The sequence below is a fragment of the Temnothorax americanus genome, unplaced genomic scaffold (genome assembly GCF_048541705.1).
Source record: "Temnothorax americanus isolate GAGA-0224 unplaced genomic scaffold, ASM4854170v1 Scaffold28, whole genome shotgun sequence".
Lineage (NCBI taxonomy): Eukaryota > Metazoa > Arthropoda > Insecta > Hymenoptera > Formicidae > Temnothorax > Temnothorax americanus.
Window position 1 is genome coordinate 418,984 of NW_027509421.1, and position 22,375 is coordinate 441,358.

Below are 22,375 nucleotides of genomic sequence, written 5' to 3' on the forward strand. Positions count from 1 at the left end.
TCGATCGGTGTGTAATGCCTGTTGATCATGCTTTATATACATAACGTGATCTATACATTTTCTTTTGGTAAGGATTACGGTTCTAAATTAATGGTATATACTGGTATACTTTTCCGGAATTTCCGCCCATTTACTAAATAGTGTTAATACGAAACAAAGTGTAAAATTTCAACTGTAGCACGGAAATGTTTATATATCGTCGGATTAGAAAGCTATATATATAGCAGAACGCATTAATGCGATTAACTGAATACTCACTAAAAAGATTTGCGGCCTCTATTAGAATTAAAATCCTCTCAGAGTAAAATACTCAAATCTAAAGATGCCAATAATTAATTAATCGTGAAATTTCTCTTTTCCAGAATAATGCTCACAATGATTTTATTTTAGAAAATCGAATATATTTAGATGTTACAAAATGTCAAGATTTTATCAAAGTTCAACACAAAGTGTGAGAAATTATATCCACAATTAAAATTTGATGTAAAATTATGCAACACTGTAAAATAATTTACTTTATATTTTATAAATCAAAAATATAAAAATCGTGTCTGTTACCTGTATCTATTTCACGCACCGTCGCGGGTGAAGCTAAATATCAGTGAGAAATTTAACATTATCAAATAATAATGTTGTATATACATATAGATTTGTTATACGAGATTAACGCCAATGCGCCCGTTAACCAAATCACTGCGCGTAGGAATAATTGGGAAGATGATTATTGCATACCAGAATATGGTGTCGACGAATATACCGAGTAAATTGTCTAATTGATGAACAGTTTCGTATGATGTAGATACGCGAAAACGTGACTTCGTTATCCTGCTCCTGTTTGGCTAACAACGACAGAATACCGCGTTTTCATTAAATGGAATCAATAAGTAAAATTATAAAGATATAAAATGTTCTCGTTAACATTTGTACATTTCTCTCCGCTTCTCCAAAATAACGCAGAACGCAATGTAAGCTCACAACATTCGTTCAACGTTTCAAATAGCATTAAAATCCGTAAAGCTCTTATTGAATATATCAATGAAATTCCGCTACAACGCATACCGATGTAATATTTTCGTCATATAATGAAATTTCATTCAATATCTAGCCAAAGGCAATGTTTTACCTTTTTTTAATATAGACTTTACATTTATTAAATGAGAAATTTAAATTTCACAAGAAAAACTATTAATTATAATTATACGAGATGTTTTTAATAATATACAGATTTTCAGAACATATATGACCGTTGAGCACGGTAATAATGTGACTCTGAAACTATGCGTTTGCTTATCATAAGTAAAGGGAAATTATGTCCACGATCGAGTGCACTCTCGAAACAGTAACATACTCGATATAAAATTCCATCTGCTCCGTTGGGATTTATTGCAACAATGTAATTTTCGTGTCATTGCAGTTTCTTGCATATATGTTGACATTAATATCGCCATCGGCTTGCACGCTTTGAACTTTGCGTTCAATAGAAACAGGTACAAGGACACGGATATCGAGTGGCACATCAATAACTGCTATTGATGACCAAAGAACATGATCTTTGGCAAATACAATTCTTTCAAATGCTAAACTATCATGCAAATCAATGAATAATCTCACTATATTCGACAATATATCGGTATATCATAAAACTATAATATTTTTACTAAACTTCAAGTTTTACGGAATTTGTTAAAAAATTAATTAGAATTTATTATCTTGTAAAACTTTTTCGTGGAACCTCATTGCCTATACATTTCCAATAATTTTTAAGATATTCGCATTATTACATTGACAAAAAATAATAGCGACTAGAATATGTTTTAATGTAAAATTAATTCATTAACAATCTTTTAAGCTGATGTTGAAATTCTTCTTATCCTGATAAAATACTTCAAATTAATGTATTTGCTGATAAAATTTTCATGCTGCCATTTGTAATGATTTTCGACATGTTATAAATTATAAACTGTTGTAAAAAATAAAAATTAAAGTTATCAATTCTGCTAAATCAACGGATCAATATATCATCATGTTATCAATCGCAAAATGATTTTTAACGATATATTATCTGAAACGTATCTTTGTTTGTAGTGTGCAAAAAGTATATTTCTCCTTTACGTGTTTCATTCACATATTTTTCCTTCCGAATCAAATAAACGCACCGAGAAGACGTCACTCGTTTATTTACCATAGCAAATATTTATCTACGATGCAAAGCTGCTTTATTGCCCTGTGGACCACAAGTCGTAATTGCATATCGATCGAAGGGTTTCCCTCTTAGTTGTATTTTCTTTCAAGACAAATCCCAATAACGGATAACCGTCTTCCCTGGTCTTAGCGTTTATTCAGTCCACCGGCCGAACCGATTATCTTTACCGTTTTCCGTGATCGATACAAATATCAACATTAAAAAAAAAAAAAAACGTGAGCAATAAAAGAAAATGTAAAGATACAAATCAAACGTGTTACAATACGGCATGTATGTAAACTAATTATGAGTTAAATAATAATTATGGCATGCAATTGAGATTTTTAGTCAGTAATTTTATTTGTGTGTAAATTTCAATTATTCAATAAACAATTTAATTTCCCAAATCAAATTATAGCAACATTCGAATTTAAAGACGTTTATTTCCATAATGTAACACCAGATCCACAATCGAATTTCATTTGAGCAATATCTTATTTCGTCAGCATCGTGACGAGAATGAGATTCATCACTTATCACGTGAAAATTAGGCGGCAGAATGCCTAATAACAAAAAAGCGTTGTTTCCCCTCTTGACTGCTCTTTAAAGGGATTCCAGCGAAATGAACCTTGATGGAAAGAAATTAACGAAGGGAAAGCGTTAAGCCGTAGCTTTCCGATCGAAGCTACTGGGTGTTGATGCACATAATTTATTCGAGCCTCGAAGTTATTTGTCGCATATCTCGAAATTGTAACTTATCCACTCCACACTTGCTATGTGTAAGAAAAAAAACTATCTTTATACATTCTCCTTCGTATCAAGGATTTTCGCTATAACCCTGTCAGAAAAGATCGTGGCAGTTTATCAACTAATGGATGTCTCTACGAAAACGTTATGCAAAACTTTTAAGATGGATAGTATACACGTTTCATAGAAAGATAATGTATCGTGTCAAAAAGTGGTTTGCTGATGCAATACCTTGACAGCGAGATGACAAATATACATGCAGTGGGAGGATATACATCGTATCATGTGTATATATAATACAGATCTAAATATTTATGAATTTTTACAAGTGCACTTTGTAAATGTAAGAGAAGACTTTACACTGATTTAACGCGAAAAGTTGAACAAAGTGACATTATGCGAGATCATGTCTGCTCGAACGACAATCACAGCACATGCAGAAAAACAGAGAATTATCTTCTGCATATATAATAAAAACAATACAATTGTGTGTGCGTAAGCATCGCTCACTCGATGACATGCAACGCACGGGATCTACAGGTGTTCGTGAAGCATAGAAGCACCGGGAAGCATCGCCGGATTTATTCAGAGGACACGTGCTCGGTCTTGTCTAGAAATCGATAAACTAGTAACGTAACCTATGCGTAATCACCGATTATTTCCCGGTTGGGCAATAAATCGATTCCTCATTATTAAATTTTCCTTCTTCTTCCCGCGGGAGTCACTTCTTAATGCTCTCTACCTCTTATCTAAAGATATGTGTTTGTCAAGTTGTGAATAGATTTACATAGTGCCGCGTAAAAGAAATGGCACCTGCTGTTTATAAATAAAAAAAATTAAAAAATTACTCGAAATATTAGTATATGCGGGTTAGGAAGGAAGTGAGGGAATTTGTAAATATATTTAAATATTCGACTTAAAAATATGGCTGTATAAAAATTAATTTAAATCCGAGTTTAAATCGCAACTCGGATAATGCAAAAAATTATGTAACCGTTGTCATTATCACAATACAAAATAATTTTCTAAACGTTAAAATATTCAAAATAATATCGAATTACATCCACGTGTAGTGAGCAAGATTACAACTAAAGAAAAAATACGATCTTTTTAAAGTTTTATTCGACAAAGGAAACTGAATATCTTATTTCGATGGGAATTCTCAAGAATCAACAATCTCATCCCACAAATGAGAATATAACAGCCAACAGACAGTTACTGGGTATATCTAGAGCCGATGGCAAGTCTCAAGAGAATAAATCGAGGTCCTAATACCCTCGCACGCACTCACACACGTAAAGGGAGCACGTTCTGCGTAACCGGCTAAGATAAATTGAACTCCTGCGCCTGACGGAATCTGGTATCAACTCGTGGGACATTGCGTAGGTATATCGAGACTACAATCGATTGACGAGTAAAGGCAAGCAGACTTTCAAATAAAATAGATAAGCAAAAATATATATACCTCTCCTTTTCAAAAAATCCAGTGCAACGGTAATATAATCAATTTTTTTTTTTTTAAGTTTTAAAGAACTTAATTCAAATACAATTTTCACTTAAAATTAATTTTTTAATTTTCTTACAACAGCAAATTAAAAATTTGAATACATTACTATAAATATTGTATTTTTTCATAACTACAAAAAGTTGTTCTCCTCAAATTTCTAAAAAAATATGCTCAAACACTGTTGCATTTAGAAACTAAATTTCACGTTATAATCTACTATGACACGCTAATTTACGAACAATATATATACTTCCTATAGAAAGATATTCACGAAAATACAATACAATAGCTATATAATAAATAATTGCTATCACAATATAAAAATAAAAACAACGTGAACAATATCAGAGTTAATCACTAATTAAACGAGTATTTTTCTTAGAATTTCCAAACTTATTTGTTCTAAGAACATGCTTTAATATAGCCTACAAGTAATCAAATCTCTGATCAAATTACAGAGAAAGCTCTTATTCGATCTTTCAACTCTTCCTTCCTTATTTCGCCGATAGCGTTGTTACGAGGATAAAACGAAACATCCATCAGGTAAGTTCCTTTCGAAAATACACAGTCAGATGTGCTATCAGGAGATAAATCCCCAGTCTATATAGAAATACTCCTCTGACTACCTCGTATAACATTACTGTGCTCATCCAGTATTCTAGCAAATTAACACAATCTTGAAGAGCGGAAAAATTTTAACAAATCACATCGATATATAAATACTGAGTTTATTGCGCGAGTTTAACTAATATTAAAGTACGGAATTAATAGCGATTGTTACAACTTATTAATTAATCGTTGCATCGCGCAACTTGAAGTTGATCCGTTCCGCGCTCGCGGCGTTCCGTTAATGACTGAAAAATTGAATAATGGCATCGATAATTTCATCCTGTTACCGTACGGTACGATATGATTAATATGATCGGGTTAATGGCTAATTAAAACGCGATGGGCCGTCCCATCGAAAATATCACAATCAAAATTCAGTATATTGTGTATGCGCAATACATTTTAAACGAATAAATCCTGCGAAATACATTATTAATGTATTATTAATAAAAAATCGATCGAACATTTCCTGTTACTTCAATTATTCGATTTGATTTGATTGGTTTGATTCTTACTCCGCTCTCCCTTGATTCAAAATCAACAAGCAAAATAAATTTAAACCTAAAAGTTCGAAAAGCGATATTAAACCTATTCAAAAGTAAGCATAATTAAAAAAAAACACCACTCGTAAACATTGTAAAATAATAATTTGTACTTCCTATTTCCAATCGCTCCGAATTTTATATAGATAGCGCAAAATATAAATAATTTTCATTTTAATGTGTATGAAATCGTGCGAATTAATTAATTACGCTGTTGCGCGATAAAAATCAACCCCAACTATCAAAATCAATACCGATACAATGTCGTTACGATATTAGTGCAGTTTACTGATGAGTTTGAATTCTACGCAATAACGTTGGTCAGCTATTTATGATGGCTGAAGGCGTGTTTAAACATTGCACAATATCGATATATTGATATTAGTTCTATAAATTTTAATTAATCATCAGAATAAGTTAAAGTATTATACGTTGGTCACAGAACACTCTATATATAGAAACTTTCCAGCAAGCGACACAAGTCGACACAAACATCGTTCTATCTTGGTAATGAGTAACAAAGATAAGACGATACTTGTGTCTCTGTCGCTTACTGGAAAGCTCCCATTAATGTGGAATGACTATTGCGCGGCAAATCTTCCGTCCAGCTGCAATTGAGAGCGACCTTTGGCCTTCCGTTACAAGGGAACGGGCTTGGAAAAATTAGCGGGGAAAGAAGACCCTGTTGAGCTTGACTCTAGCCTGGCACTGTAAGGAGACATGAGAGGTGTAGCATAAGTGGGAGATGGCAACATCGCCGGTGAAATACCACTACTTTCATCGTTTCCTTACTTACTCGGTTAGGCGGAGCGCGTGCCCCGAGGGCTTCGTGCCCCGGCGGTCACGGTGCTCTCTATCTACTCGATATTTCATAAAGAACTGTCTTTCAAGCAAACGTGAGAAAATGTAACAATACATATAAAAAAAATCAATCGTAAAATGATGACGCGTTATCGGTACATATACCAAATGATTATATTTATAGTAATACAAGAGTATATTACTATGTATTACTTTTGTGAATATGCAAGATTATGGAAACTGAAAAGAAACCGACTAGAGACGATTTTTGTAAGTATTGACACGACGATGTCAATAATTCGTTAATCGTTTAACATTTGATGCGACATACGAGATATGTTCGAATGGTATTTGACACGACAAAAGACGAGACGTGCGTCACGCTTCTGTGCGCACTCTTCTGTGCGCAAACTTTTCACATTTATCGGAAACTCGACGGAACCCGTCGAAACGAACTTCCTCTTTCATCACACAAATGCATTCTTCAAGATAGAGCGGTAAATGATGTAATAGCCCATCAAGGACATTATCGATGTGTCTACGTATATATGATGTACTTATCATACTGAAAGATATTTTGATTCAAATGATATAAAACAACATAACAATCTGTACAAAAATAAAAATATAAACAAAAGGAGCTTGAGAACGATCTTTCTTCTTTAAAAAAAACACTTGAAAATGACGGAAAAATTGCTCAACCTCTCTAGCGTTACTGACGAATAATTAACGAGCAACGTTAATCCCCATTTCACCGTAAATTTATCATATATCATCAACTTGAATCAGATTGGTGCAAATTAACGACACAACAAAACACGGAAATGGTAGGTATAATGACTTTCGCCGAAGTTTCGTCGAGGTTCTAAAGGCTTTAAACCATAACTTCCCGGAAATAACTTCGCAGGCAAGTTATATTCAGCGGCAGAGCTTTATTCGCGATCCATACCAGTCGCCGAGGAAATACGACATGCCCTTATTATTCAGGACAAGATCAAAAGTGTGCACGCATTGTTTATCATGGAAAGTGACGCGGGACTTAGTGATTCACAATGAAACGGTGCTTTGTAAAAGTTACCGTCGCGTCGCGTCCGCGACGGCAAATATTTTGACATCGTCAATGCATGCAGGTTTTTGTCACACGACGAACAGAGGCCTCATTAAGTTTGAAAGTGGATCCTTTCTAAGCAAAACTAAACAAAAGTACGAAAAGCACAGTATGTGTCGTAACATTACAAGTGGCGTTGCGAATAAGAAGAAAACAAACTGCGGCAAATGAGTCTTTATCCTATAACCGAGAACCAATTCAGCACTATTTAGCATTTAAGAAAATATAATTTTACGACGCTGGACAGATCCGCGATGATTCCTCTATTTATACCACAATGCAAAATTATCTCTGGTGCGCATTATAACCCCGTTTCACAGTAATTATAATTTATTTGAGGCGCTAACGGCGACGACGCGCGGAGTTCTGACGCCATCGAGCTTATGACGTAGTTTATATCGCGATCCGATTATACAGAAATGTAACACACGTGTCTCCTTTGAAACATTTCTTCCAATTTCTCGAAATAATAATTGAATGTTATCTTAACTTTCGTTTGGAATATTTCTCTCTAAATATTGCGCGTATATATTATCGAATATTTTTTATGTCACATTCCGATCTGAATATTCAAATAAATCCATTCAAGTGAACGAAACAAGTGGTCGAATTAAGCAATCTCTTCAAAAAATTAATAAGGGAATATGACGAAAACATAAAAAAAAATCTCCAAAAATTTAAGGATCGTTGAAGCTGAATAAATGTCAAATGGAGCAATCGAGATTCTTTGAATTTGTAATTATTGAATGCTTATTTATAATTCGGTAATTATAAATTTGATCATTAAAAAAATGTAAAATTATTGTACTATGCATGTTTACATCGATGCCTCATTTGATATCAATTTTTTTCATCAAGCATGATGAAAACTAACCATGAATAGATGAAACTATTATTAATTAATGAAACAATAATAATACTATTATATACTATAACTACATTATATAATATAGTTTTCAGTCACACAATTAACGATAATATTGTCCCATTATATTCGCGCTCAATTGCAAATACTTTCACGTCTTGTATATCGATGTAACAAAATATAAACATGCCCGTTTGCGTCCATGTAAACATGAACGCGAATTGATATCGCTCATATATGACGAATGGCTAAATCGCGGAATTAATACAGAAATTAACGTGCACGTTTCTATGAGTAGATCCTTTTGCAACCTAACAATCAAATTATAACGTATACTTTGTACTATGTATACGTAAAATATATCAAAAATGTGTGAAACAGATAATCTGGAAAAAAGTCGCAATTTAAATTTTTTTAGAAAATACGGTGCAAACCATCGATTTTATACACAATCGAACGCCTTTTAAAATTTGCTATAACGAACGATATTCCGGGATTCAATAAACAATACGTAACGAACAATCATGCATTTAAAAAAGTCCATTTAAATCCCGGGGGGAGGAAAGACTTTTATCATTTATTATTTATACAAAAAACTTCATGCGTAAATTGCACTAACTTATATTTGTGACGAATTAAATTTTAACGAAGAAAATGTAACTTCCCATTTTTTACAAGAGTATATACTTTTTATTTATATTATTAGTATAATTCGTTAATATTATCATATATCAATGCAGTGAGCGATATGTGTAAAAGTAAAAGCATTTTCAGACTCCTTATGCTTCCTTTTTACCCATCTCGTTAACAACACGGAAACGAGGCCAAAATTATTAGTCGCAAAAGCACATACACACATCGATAACTTTACGGAAAAGGGGCGCAAACAAAGCAACGGACGGCGGGTAAAGCGGAGGTTCATAATTAGGTTGTTAGCTAAATGGGGAACACCGCATGCAAATAAGCGTGCGCGACACCACGCACAAATTGGCACAAGGCACTCACTCACGTGCCTTCTCAAAACGCCACACATTTCAGATCTATTACACACGTACGTCTAATTGTAAGAGGTGTGGTGCAGAAATATTTCTTTGGGCAGGCAAACTACTGGATCGAATTGCTACCCCAATCGATATTATGCAGAGTCGCGTTTAATAAACATCAAACCAAATTAACAAAATTATTTAGTTCACTATTATCGAGAAGAAAACATTTAGATAAATTTTGTTACGTAAAATATAAGATCAGAATATAACCATCTACCAGAAGATTCATTTTTTTCAGCCATTCTAACATCTGCATCACAGTCGACTTATATATATATAATTATATATATATATAACTTATATATAATTCCCGTGCATAAGACATGGAAACTTATTTCAAGAAAAAAGTGTATCTTGAGTGATTTAGAAGATTACTAATAATCGCGCACAGCGCAAGAGTATTAAAAAAATATATTTTTTTAAAAGTGATATTAATCGTGAATATGTATGTTATCAGATTTTCACTCGCGAAGCAGAGCTCAAAAAGATCTTGAACTCTGTCGTATATTAAGATTCCTTATTGAACACGTCCGCGTATTGTACAATTTTCACTTTATCGCGCGCTAAATTTATCTCGACGTTTGCTCGTGTATTTACGCACGAAAATCAAGAAAAATAAAGTGATAAGCAAAGGTAACAACAAAGTTCATTTTTAAAAATATGATCGTTAAATATTAATTAAAACTATTAATAATCAAAAAAAGCGTCGATATAATTTCTAATTTAAGACTAATACACAAAATAATTAAAATAGTTAATTTTAATTTTGCTCATCTTTTCTCATTTTTGAACTGTTTCAATATCTACACAAATAAGGTAAAATTATTTAAAAAAGCTACGAACGGCAATCATAGATCAAAAGGTACGTCGACAAGCAAAAAAATAACGCGCTTCAACTCTCTCTTCCTGCCCCCCCCCTCTCTCTCTCTCTCTTTCTCATTTCTGAAAACGTAAAAATACGAGCATCTGTAATATTTTTACAGAAACCTGCATTTTAATATGTCGAAAGTGTGTGCGGATATAAAATGTTATAAAAACAGGCTAAAAAAAAAAGAGCGAGAAAAAGGATAGAATAACCGTTACTATATATAGAAAGAATTTCCATTTCTGGTGCGCACTTGTCTTTTCGAGCCAATCGACTGTGCAAAATAATCCGAAAAACAATCAAACGGTGAAAATTGAATATTCGATTGACAGTCCTCCCAGTTCACAGCTCTAATTCTGAGGCCGTCGCGCTAATAACTTATCGACACAAACGTCATTCATTAACTCGGAACCGTAATTAAGCTACTCGAGACACCCCACCGAAAGTAGGAAAAAAAACGACAGGTACTTCGGAGAACAATTATATGCGACAATACTAAACAAATATCCAATCAATTAATATCCAATCAAACATAATCCGTTTCTGTACAAACTGAAAAATGACTGAAAATCCGCGAATTTCAAATAAACACGAAGCAATTAAACAAGAAGCAATATTTAACGTGATATAATTGAAAAATACAATCACGTATACCTATCAGTATAATCTCCCTCCTTGTAACAAATAATAATTCCTATAAATTGTCATTGTAAGAAAGCAATTTTATACAGCAGGCATAAAATGCTATTTCCCTTTCATTTCGTTACACATCATAGAATAAACGATTTTAAGGCAATAATATAAAATAAACTACGGCATCGTTAGGTACGAATGACACAGTGTGCATGTACATACATATGTACGCTATAATCTCATCGACGAAATGATATTTTTCATGATTATTTCATAAATTATTCACATTTATTTAGATTACTAAAAATATGTTTCATCAAAATCATATATGGATCAAAAGATAATCGTATAAGTGGCAAAGAGAAGGGAACGACGCGCGTTTCAGGATCGACGCTGCTGGATTAACGAAATTCGTAGTTAATAGGTAATCACTCGCGGGGGGGGAGGCGAAGGCGGAGCTCCCGCCGGAGCGCCTGCATTCTCGCCCTCCTCGACATCTTTGACATTGTTGGCGGGATTGGGAGCAGGTGATGTGCTCAGTTGCTTACCTGCTGCATCGGATACGCCGCGCTACCGACGAGAAAGTCCCATGCCCACGCGAAGATCCGCGCGCAAATGTGCATTGACGTCACCGCCACCTTATGGAGCCCACTGCTGCCGGTACCAGCGGCGTTCGCAGTTTCGCAGCACCCCCGCTCGCGCCTTCCGCCCACGCGATTATAACACGACGTCGTCCTCGCGGACGCGCCGACGACACTCGCACCACCGGGAAGCGGCTCACATCGCGGATCGCGAGTATCGGACCTCACATCTTCACCAATAAATCGCACTTTACTTTCGCCACCCACGCACTCACTCTCTCTCTCTCTCTCTTTCTCTTTCTATCTCTCTCGCGCGCGCACGAAACCGCGATGGCGTCTGAGATTATATTAATCGCCGAGCCGATATCGATCACGGCGAGCGGGTACAACGGCCACGAGACGCGTCCTCGAACGGGATCGATGGATTCCTGCTGGGCATGATGCGATCGGTATAACGGCCGCCGGCGTGCCGATAATGCGATTCGGCGCCCTTCGAAAGTTTCTGTCGCACTCGATTACACGTAAGTATAGTCGGTCACCCGATCGCGGCAACGTTCTACGGAGTTCTGGCGCAATTCGCCGCGACTCCGAACTGCGTTGCCGCGCGTCGCGATAATCGCCGATGTTCACTCCGCACGAAGTTCAGGCGCTCCGAAAAGACGAGGCGCTCCAGCGGCTCCAGACGCGGTTTTCGGTCCAACTTCAATTCAGATTCACGGATCGACGGCACTCTCGCGGGCCGTTTTCGCCGGCTTTTCGCGAAGTGAAGGAGAATTTTTCTGTCTCACCAAAACTTCCCGTCGACACGGCGTTTATATATCGATCGCGATCAACGAGACGGCGGCGACGGCACGCGTCACAAGAATGTCCCTTACTGATCGTTCCCGCTGAATGTTGTTATATCCGATGATACGGGGAGGGGAGGGTTTTATCACCGTAACCGTTGGCAATCACGTACTCGTACTGTTCATCACCGCTTCACCCCGAACCCCGACGCGACGCGTGGAATGTGGTGGAATGCGAGGACGTCTCCGCCTCCGCGAGCGCGGCGCGTACGGACACTACGAACACGAACTACTTGTTGATCAGCGCCCCCGAGACCGACTGCCGCGAGCCCGCGGCCCGCGCACGATCCCGCGCCTCGCCCTCGCCGCGTGAAGTTGGCGCCGATCCCCGACGACACGTTGACGCGTTAGACGCGTTAATAATTAATTTTCACGGCTGTGCCGTTAAATCAGATAAATTGTACGGCCGAACGATTTCCACGTTTCCCCGCGATTGATAAGAATATTTGATAACAATATTTAATTCGCTAGAACCGTATCGGCACGAAAATAATCGTACAATAGAATGGCCGGGGATTCGTAAACTCGAGAATCGTTACAATGATCAATTTATGACAGAAAGTTATGACAGAAAGAATCGATGCCGTACGAATCGATCAACCGACGCGCTGATCAACGGCAAATGACTGTCGTTGTTCTTCAAATTTACGTCGGTACATACGTGATTGTCCGATTGTCCGTGAAGGAGAGGTGTATCTCCACCGTCCGCATTGGTCGACGACGAGCATGCAAAAGCTCGAACGTGCGGGAGATCCTTCGGGACGAACTGCGACCGCGGAATTCGCGAAATGCGATTTTTATGACGCCGGTGATCTCTGCCCCCGTCTCTCGCGGTGTCGATTGGTGTCTATATCCACCGCGCAAGTGCGCACAATTACCACCGCGACACGCTCCGACGAGAGACCGAGCGATACTGTTACTGAAGCACGGAATGCGGAATCGCGCGCCACGCGCGTGCCTGTATAGACGCGCCGGAGACATACCCGGGTCGCGTTTCGCGAAGGTCGTCAACGTATGAAATTTAAACTCCGTCATAAATGTGTATATACCTATAGAAAAAGAAAAAGAGAGAGAGGGGATGGAGGGGCAGAAATTTTCTAACCGGTTATGCGTAAATGTATAACGACTAATTTCGAAATTATTACTTGCGTTTGTAAATAATTTATAAATTATATTTTTATAATAAAATATATAATAACTTATAAAAATATTAAATTATATTTTATTTTTATACTAATATATAAATTAAAATTTATATTAGTATCGATTAATATTAATTTACAAAAATTGCCTCTTTAATTAAGAAAGAAGAATTTTCATGCGTACTCCAATGTGCGTGTGTATTTTAATAGATATATATATATATTTTTTATAATATATATCGCGGCAAAAAATGATGGTTTGAATTGTACGTTCCATTCCTCGATTCCCGAATATGCATGTATATGAAATATATATTAAAATGCACACATATATTGAAAATATGATACGTATGTATATTATAGATAAAACTCTTTTATATTTGTACAATTATTATATTTCTTAAATATAGATAAATCGCGCAAAAATATCTGCTCCGATTAAACAGCCACCGTCGCCTCGATACCCCTATAAATTACCGACTGTGGGAGTTAATTAATCGCCAGGCTAATGATCACTACGTGTTCGCGATATACATATAACACTCGCGTTTCGAGAGACAGCTACGTCGATCAGACACCACCGAGACAGAACGTAGAATACAGCCAGTTAAACCTGTGAAAGTTAACGAAAGATTCGGCATACGTTGATCTCTTATTGTTCGTTGAAAGTTTTCGGTATTTTTGAACCGGCCGCGTCATGCCGCGTAGGAGGGGTAGGCCGTGACGTCATGCGCCGGCGCGGCGCGGCGGATCGATACGGTGACGTAGTAGGCGGTGTAGGGTGTAGGCACCGTGCGCGCACCGCGCAGTGTGGGGTGCGGGGTGGTGTTTAAAGTGCAGGTCGTGCAGGATAGTGCAGACGGGTGAACTCGTGACTCGCGACGAACAGGGAGGTTATGTTGGCGTTCAGATTTTCAGATGTCGCGCGCATTCGAATTCGAAATGTAACCGTACACTGGCGAGGTCAGGCGAGGTATCCGGAAGACGTATCGTTGCCGACTCCGCTTTCATCCCGGCGAGATTATTTCGAGTCTCATCAGGTTTGGCAGATATCGCGATGAACTGGAGGATTGGCTAAATCGTACAAGAAGCACGCGAAAACGCTACGAAAATCCGTGCATATCACCGAACGCGATACGTGCGAACGTGACTGTCGATCTACCCAGGAAGAAAGAGGTTGGGTTACCAAGGCTTGTCGACGTAACGAGCGAACGTAAAGCGAGAAAATTGATCGCGAACGCAGCGAACGGGCGTGCAAATCGCAATACCTCTCCCCGAATCGTGAAGCAGCGGCCAGGGGTCACGACATGAGTACTCAGCAGAGCCCGGCCGCCCTGCAATCCACCGTCGACCGCGAGAAGGTCTACGCGTGGATAATCGAGCTGTCGAATCCGGAGACGAGGGAGAATGCTCTCCTAGAGTTAAGCAAGAAGCGTGAAGTAGTGCCCGACCTGGCACCCATGTTGTGGCACTCGTTCGGTACTACGGCATCCCTCCTGCAGGAGATCATTAACATCTATCCGGCGATCAACCCCGCGACCCTCACGGCTTATCAGAGTAATCGGGTATGCAACGCCCTGGCGCTGCTGCAATGCGTGGCCAGTCATCCTGAGACGAGGTCTGCGTTCCTACAGGTACCTATACGCTGTGACTTGCAGTTTTAAATATACTAACATTCTCCTCCGTTAATTAAAAGAATCGACACAAATATATGATATATTTGGCCCTTTATCTCTGTTGTACGAACAAAGAACTCTTATTTAATGAAACTGCATATAACTAAAAATGATATATCTTATATATCACATGTATTTGATTTCAGGCACATGTTCCATTATTCCTGTATCCATTTCTGCATACCGTAAGCAAAACGCGACCCTTCGAATATCTTCGTTTGACGAGTCTCGGAGTGATCGGCGCATTGGTCAAAACTGATGAGCAAGAAGTGATCACCTTTCTTCTCACTACCGAGATCATCCCGCTTTGTTTACGAATTATGGAGAGCGGCTCGGAACTGAGTAAAACCGTGGCGACATTTATATTGCAAAAGATACTGTTAGACGACAGTGGCTTGTCCTACATCTGTCAAACCTATGATAGATTCAGTCATGTCGCTATGATATTAGGAAAAATGGTATTATCCTTGGCTAAAGATCCTTCAGCAAGATTGCTCAAACATGTAGTACGGTGTTATTTAAGACTCTCTGATAATCCGAGGTAAAGTATGAAGGTATGCGCGATACGTTCTTGAAGATCCCGAAAAACTTTAACGTGCGATTAATTTTGCAGAGCATTGTTAGCCTTGAGACAGTGCTTGCCGGATCAACTGAGAGATAACACATTTGCGACATGTTTGCAAGAAGATGCCTCAACTAAGCATTGGTTGAATTTGCTTCTGAAGAATCTGGAGACCGGTCCGCAACAGGTTCCGCCGGCTCAGCAGGGTCAACAAGATCCCAGGACGTCGATTGGTATGTCGCCACTTACATCTTAAATTATCCTCTCTTCCGATGATATTCGGCATAGGAGAATAGACTTCAAACCCTTCTATCCGTAAGTCGCACTATATCCTTTTTTACGAAACGGTACACGATAATAAACGGCCATGCCATCTGCATATTGTTACATGTAATTATGAATTGTGCTGTGAAATGTAGTAATAAGTATGTCGTCCGATTGGCAATTCAAGTACATTATGATTGTTGTAAATATGTATAAACTCCTGCGGTGAAATCTACCAATTATAATCGGTTCGATATGTCAACAGACATTGAACTTTCTCTCGAACATTAAGGTTACCGAATAATAGCCTTAACATATATAAATAAAAAGTGTTTTGTATACGAACAAGGTATTATGGTATAGGAATTTTAAAGCGAGATATGTGACATACGTAATATATGAGAACTATATAAAATTTGCAAGTGTGATTATCTATATTCTTTCGAGATAAATTGACTCTATTAATTTATATTAATCATTATATTTACGCTCAGGCGCCGGGTATTTTGGTAGATTTTACAACATAAATGTGTTATTCATTGCCTAAAAATTTATGCCATGAATCAGTATTCTTTTGCGCAAAAGTCATTCTTCAACGTGTACACAAGTAGAAATGCAAATATATTAGAACTAACATTCGTTCTCTTTGTAAATTATCATCGGCCTAATTAAACGTAATTAAATGGGCGATATATATATATAATGTAGAGCGTATAAAATTAAGTCGGCAACTTTGAATCACTGCCTGGGTTTATATAGTAGTTTACATAAGATTAATTTGCGCGCGCGTAACGATTTGTATTCGACGTTAGTCCCGCCTTGTATTGTGATTGACCGATGACGGTGCATTATTTAAACCATTAAACCATTTACAACGTATGTAACGGCATTATTTGTGTCGTTAAACGATTATGAGTAGTTTATAATATAATTTTATGAGATATCGGGACTAAATCGAATACACGAATACAAATTTGACATGTACGATCGTATGTATTTTGCCCAATTGAACTGCAATTAAGATAAAAGAGAAATGATGGCTAACATTTTGAAGAAGTTTGCGTTATGTCGTTCACGTCGTTCGTCATTTTCGCGAGTTCAGCTTCATTCTGTGAAAAAAAAGAAAAACAAAAACAAGATTACATACATTAGTGACAAGATTGTTTTCTGATTGAGGATCGCGGAATTATACGTACCGCTTTCTGAGGATCTTTCGGTAATAAACAGTGTATAACGGGTGTAAATAATCTCTTGTCCACGCGACTGTACTTAGATGGACCCGTGAACCACGAGACCAATAGGCCCACTAGAATCGTAATTAGAAAACCCACCCACGTGTACCAGAGATACGACATTCTGTATAGGAAGAATGGTTGTTCTCTGTAAAAAAGTTAAAACGGGAGGAGTTATTATGCGGTTCTTATATGCGAGAGCAATTCAATAAATGTACCTGACAGCAGTCTCGACGATCATCGTGAGGTTTCCAGCGGTGCTTCTCAACGATTCGGTGCATCCATCCACCGATACCGGTTTCACCGGGAAATAAACCGATCCGTTGGAAATCGCCGCTTGCGTGCCGAACGAGATCCAAGCGACTAAGTTCAGACTAACCAGCGCACCGACGAGTGCTCCCTGTTTGGGTAAGAAGATAGAGATAGGTTGGTTCCTCGGCAAACGCAAGATTTCTTAGGACTGGCTTGATTTTAATGATAAACTTCAAGATTGGCTTATACATATAATAAATATATCATTAAAATTAACGTCGGGAATTCTAGGATATCTTGACTGATATTAAGTCCTTGTAAATAAACATATCTTCGAAACAGAATTTAGGAGATAATCGTAATATAGATTATTTCTTAAATTTATAGATTTAGCAGATATCGTTTAGATAAGCTAGAATATAAGAAAGTTGAAGCTATATCCTGTCAATGAAATAAATTTGAAAGCGTTTGCGATGTATACTTTTCTATATTGGTTTCTCTACGATCATCCTCTTACCATAGAGTTGGCCATTGGAAATAGCATGCCCAACGTGAACATTCCAAGTAAGGGCCCGGCAGTTACTCCCGATAAGCTCTTACCAGCCTGAAAAGATCAACCACGTTTTCGATAATCGCGTAGATTAACCGCGGAATTAATTTATAAGTGATCCGACATTTCCGGTTACGAACGTTGGCGTGCGATTACGCGTTTGCATCTTACCTGAATTAGACCGCTCAGTTTCTCCACCATAAATACGAGGCCCACGCAAATAGCTCCTATTATCACAACCGTGACTTTCATTATGCGACTCGCGCCGACGTTGGAGATCGGCTTACGGAGACACGGCTTGATCATGTCTTCGTAGATTACGCCCGACATGGAATTTAATCCGGTCGACATTGTGCTAAAGGTCAACGAGCGAGCGTTTTACACGCAAAAAGGGAAGATGAACAAATGAGCGATATTACAGCGTTATATAACAACATCCTCTTTCATTTCGATATAGCATTCAACGATTTAAAATTTGGCAAGGCATTTGCATTTGCATTTGCAAAGAAAGTGATACCTATTGTCCTATTTCAATTAAAAAAATCATTTAGAGCGTCTAAATTCCATAGTACCTCAATGCCGCACTGAATACACCGGAAATGAATAATCCTGGTAAGCCTGGTATCGCCTCTGACAATTCCATCACGAAATACGGTAACAACTGATCGGGCTTTCGTATTTGCTAAAACGCAATTTTTATTAACATTTTCCGAGACGTTCAATCTATAAAGATTTCGCGTATAACCATCCGATCATATTATTGTCTTCGAAATTGATTAATAAATAAGATTAATTAAGGTCGAAAATTTCGGGACACTATTTGGTAGTTTCATGAATTGCTTCACCCCGAGATTATTTTACCTTTGTCGTGACCGGATCGCAGTCATAAAAGGCCGCGTAAATGACGATTCCCATGTAGCAACATAATGAGACAATGCTGCCTATGCCTATGGCCATTATCATAATCGCCCTAGATGCAAAAGGGGATTAAATGAGTGATATACGCCGTGCATTGTAATGCATTTCTCGGACTCACACATTCGACTTCCTCAAGTTCGGCATCGCCAGGCATCGCTGCACCATCGCTTGGTTCACCGAGCACGTGGCCAGCCAATTTAAATAATTGCCAACCACCACGCCCCAGAAAGTGTGCCTTATCGTAGGATCCAGATCCATGCTGATTAAAGCAGGAAGAGGATAAAATGGAATATCATTTATTGGTCGATAGTTTGCGATAACTTGATAGATCGGTAAAATTATGACTGAGCGTTGCGCGATTATAATAGAAATAGATTATGTATATGATAACGAGTATATGATAAGTTAAATTAAGTATAATAAAAATGTACAAAAGAATACGGAGAAATTGCTGCTAGTACTTGAAGAACTCAATTCTCCCGGTATCGGCATTCCTTTTCCACACTTCCGCCACGCTGCCGACTCTAGCGGTGCCGAGTACGGCAACGGCGATGACGGCACCGAACATCAACATCGTCTGAATAGTGTCCGTCCAGACGACTGCTTTCAAGCCACCCTGGAATGTAAAATCATACATATTTTAGCACTATAATTAATTATTTTGAATATTGTAACATCCTGTATTATCTTATTGACGCTTGTTGCGTACTAAGTATTTTTTTTATATCTTGCATTTAGCGTTGAAGATAGTCGTCTTCATTTTTATCGACAATTTTGCATGCCCTTCTCTTATAAAATAAATAAAATTAGTCTCCGGAATCAGATTGTATTACGTTCAAGCTAAAGAAATTCGAAATATCTTTGCAAGAAATTATAATATAATTTTCTACGAGCGATGTTCTTACCAGTGTCGTGTAGAAGATGCACACAGCACAGACTAGCAACGCGATCGTGTAGAGGTCTACTCCGGTCGCTTGATTGAAGGCTAGCGCCGGCACGTATATCACTAGCGGTATGTAAAGCAGCTGCAAGCACAAGATTACTCGGCGTGTTGAATTGCTCACGAGATCGACGAGTATACCAAGTTCAACGCTTCGAGGAATTCTCAATGTGATAAAGATACATTGCGTGCCGAATACCGCCTAAGAAGACTCGGTAACGATTTTAAGAAGAAATTGGCAAGAACTTCGACGTTCAAAAACAAGGAAATAAATTCTGAACACGCAAGCTTGATTTAAAAATATGAGGAAATTTTTAAGAGTCGAAAAAGTTTCTCCAACTTTATATTTACTTATTTAATAGAGACAAACTCACCATCTTGATAATAAAGATAAAAGATCCCATGAGTCTGACCACTCGGTTGAATCTTAACTCCAGATACTGTAAAAAACGAATTGCTAATTATCAAGATTCATCGTGTGAAATCATTTATGTACCTCGTAAGATGACGTAATTCGGAGCCCGTAGAAAACCGGCAGGTACACGATCGCCATCGTCACGGATACAAAAGTATCCGCGATCACGACGCACCATAATTGCGTGCCGTAAACGTACATTTCGGCCGGCAATCCCAACATTGCTATACCCGATATGTAGCTGCAATTTTAAAGAGCCGTTCTTAGAATTACTCTTAATCATGCAGCATTTAGAGATTCAGACAATGCAAATTTAAACGTCACTAATTCCCAATTCATTTCTGCCAAATTGACGGCCACTGAATTTTTAATATCGTCAATCGCGAACGTAAAGAAAGTTGTGAATTAAAAATAAATATCCAGAAGCGACGAAAACTAATTTCGTCTTATTTCAAAATTGCATTTTATGATCTATGATTTAAATAATTTGTATAATAGTTGTCTAATATATACATCTATTATACAATTTTTATAATATATACATGTATTAGTCGTAAGAACGAAGATTATTATATTATCCCAATTCAAAAATGCAATTTCACCATTTTACAAAGGACTGTATGCTTAAATAAGAAGTAAAGCAATTCGCAGATAGCAGTTGACGTCAGTAAAACGTTAACGGCTTATGACTAATATGGGGTGCGCTTAGAACGAATTTTCTTATCCTAGTTATCTCGACACGTGGACCTAAGATTATTGATAATTACAACCTTAACCGGAGAGCCTTGACGGCCAATTGAGGCAACTTAGGCACCTAACATGCCCTGTACAACATTTCCGGTTCACGGAACAATTTCTCGAACAATATTCATATTTTCGTATCCAATAAGCTTATGTAAAAGAATATAAGTTAATTGATAAATTTCCATATTTTCCTACGTATATATTTCATACATTCTAAAGCACATATTTTAAAGACATATTTTAGAATCTTAGGAAACATTTCTATAATTATGCGCTTTTTTGATGCTATGATAGAAAAGTTAATCTGAAACTCTTGGCAGAGAAGGATAAATCTTTACCTTGCTATCAGTGACATGCTTATCGGAAATATAGACATCTTTTGGCCGCCTACAAGGTACTCTCCCACGGCGTCCATCTTCTTCCTGGACGCGTACCACTGATAGACGCCTACAAGGGCAGAGACGCCCAGCATCCCAATGAACACGATGGAATCGACCAAGTCGAACGTTCGCCGAGAATCCGTCGTATCCATTGCGCCTCGAGTTTCTTTTGTCAAGCAAAAATTATCCCAATCAGATCTTTATATCCGATAAATTTTGTATTTCGATACCATCGTGGACATTACAGCTATTCTTCGGTACTGAGCAATAGTGTTTGTAGCTGTACTGAGCTGTAAGTCGATACTGAGCGGACTTATAGAAATTCACAAATTAACACAAAAGATTAGGTCGCAATTGCTTCCCGTCGCGTGCCAGTTCTCCAACATCCCACAGAAATTTAGCGAACGTCGTACGACCAGTATTTAACACAGTTTCGATATATTTTAAAGATTTTAAAACCCCGAAACGTAAACTTACGTAAAAATCAATCTGTCCGCAAGACGAGTTAGATTTAACTGTAAAAATACATCATAAATGATATTTATTCCAAATATATTCGCTTCATCATAGTTTTACGGATGCATATAAATTCACGAAACTATACTCTCACACTCTTATAAATCTATTTGTGCTCTATAAAATTAGAAAATCACGTATCACAGATGTAATACTTGTCAAATTTTTCAAAATCACACGGAAACGCGAAAAATTAAGCAGAAAAGTCACGATGAGAATGACTGAAGTCAAATCCGATATTTTTATACAGTCCGTCCTTTTAATTCCTTCGATTTCGCGCGATTACCGTGATTTCGAGATTGCGCGATGACACGGCGACGAGATTACGGATGTGCCGCTTCTTCTGCGCGCTCTACGAAACGTCTGTGACGGTGAAAGAGCGACGCGTTAAACGCAGCTCCACGGGCCACGATTGAATAATTGCGGTTTCTCCGTCGCTCCGTTGCTCTATAT

The 22,375-nt window shown here is 37.8% G+C and overlaps 3 protein-coding genes across 5 annotated transcripts in view; 1 reads left to right on the top strand and 2 right to left on the bottom strand.

Annotated features, from left to right (window-relative positions):
• The window catches only part of Dnc (phosphodiesterase dunce), a 317,538-nt gene extending 304,374 nt beyond the window's left edge, over window positions 1-13,164 (bottom strand). The window contains exon 1 of one of the 2 annotated variants that reach the window (XM_077410119.1): window positions 11,454-11,588. In XM_077410119.1, coding sequence (XP_077266245.1) covers window positions 11,454-11,528 — 75 coding nt within the window. In that variant the 5' untranslated portion in view covers window positions 11,529-11,588. Of the gene's footprint in view, window positions 1-11,453; window positions 11,589-12,992 lie in introns of those variants that run through there. The other variant, XM_077410132.1, reaches the window with a different exon arrangement.
• Window positions 13,165-14,273: 1,109 nt separating this feature from the next.
• Window positions 14,274-17,937, top strand: Rcd-1 (Required for cell differentiation 1). The gene is made up of 3 exons (XM_077409930.1): window positions 14,274-15,107; window positions 15,296-15,690; window positions 15,763-17,937. Exons 1-3 carry the CDS (start codon window positions 14,781-14,783, stop codon window positions 15,965-15,967), a joined length of 927 nt encoding a protein of 308 aa, XP_077266056.1. The 5' UTR covers window positions 14,274-14,780; the 3' UTR covers window positions 15,968-17,937.
• On the bottom strand, window positions 16,490-22,348 carry LOC143899570 (sodium-coupled monocarboxylate transporter 1). Of its 2 annotated transcripts, XM_077409929.1 has the most exons (15): window positions 22,209-22,266; window positions 21,884-21,921; window positions 21,365-21,572; window positions 20,364-20,523; window positions 20,242-20,307; window positions 19,833-19,952; window positions 19,389-19,543; window positions 19,046-19,186; window positions 18,871-18,979; window positions 18,582-18,691; window positions 18,181-18,364; window positions 17,977-18,063; window positions 17,426-17,607; window positions 17,172-17,355; window positions 16,490-17,084 (listed from the first exon to the last, which is right to left on the bottom strand). In XM_077409929.1, exons 3-15 carry the CDS (start codon window positions 21,556-21,558, stop codon window positions 17,016-17,018), a joined length of 1,761 nt encoding a protein of 586 aa, XP_077266055.1. In that variant the 5' UTR covers window positions 21,559-21,572; window positions 21,884-21,921; window positions 22,209-22,266; the 3' UTR covers window positions 16,490-17,015. The 2 variants fall into 2 exon arrangements, with proteins under 2 accessions (XP_077266055.1, XP_077266054.1); XM_077409928.1 differs by lacking the exon at window positions 21,884-21,921 and having other exon boundaries at window positions 22,209-22,348.
• Window positions 22,349-22,375: the final 27 nt, after the last annotated feature.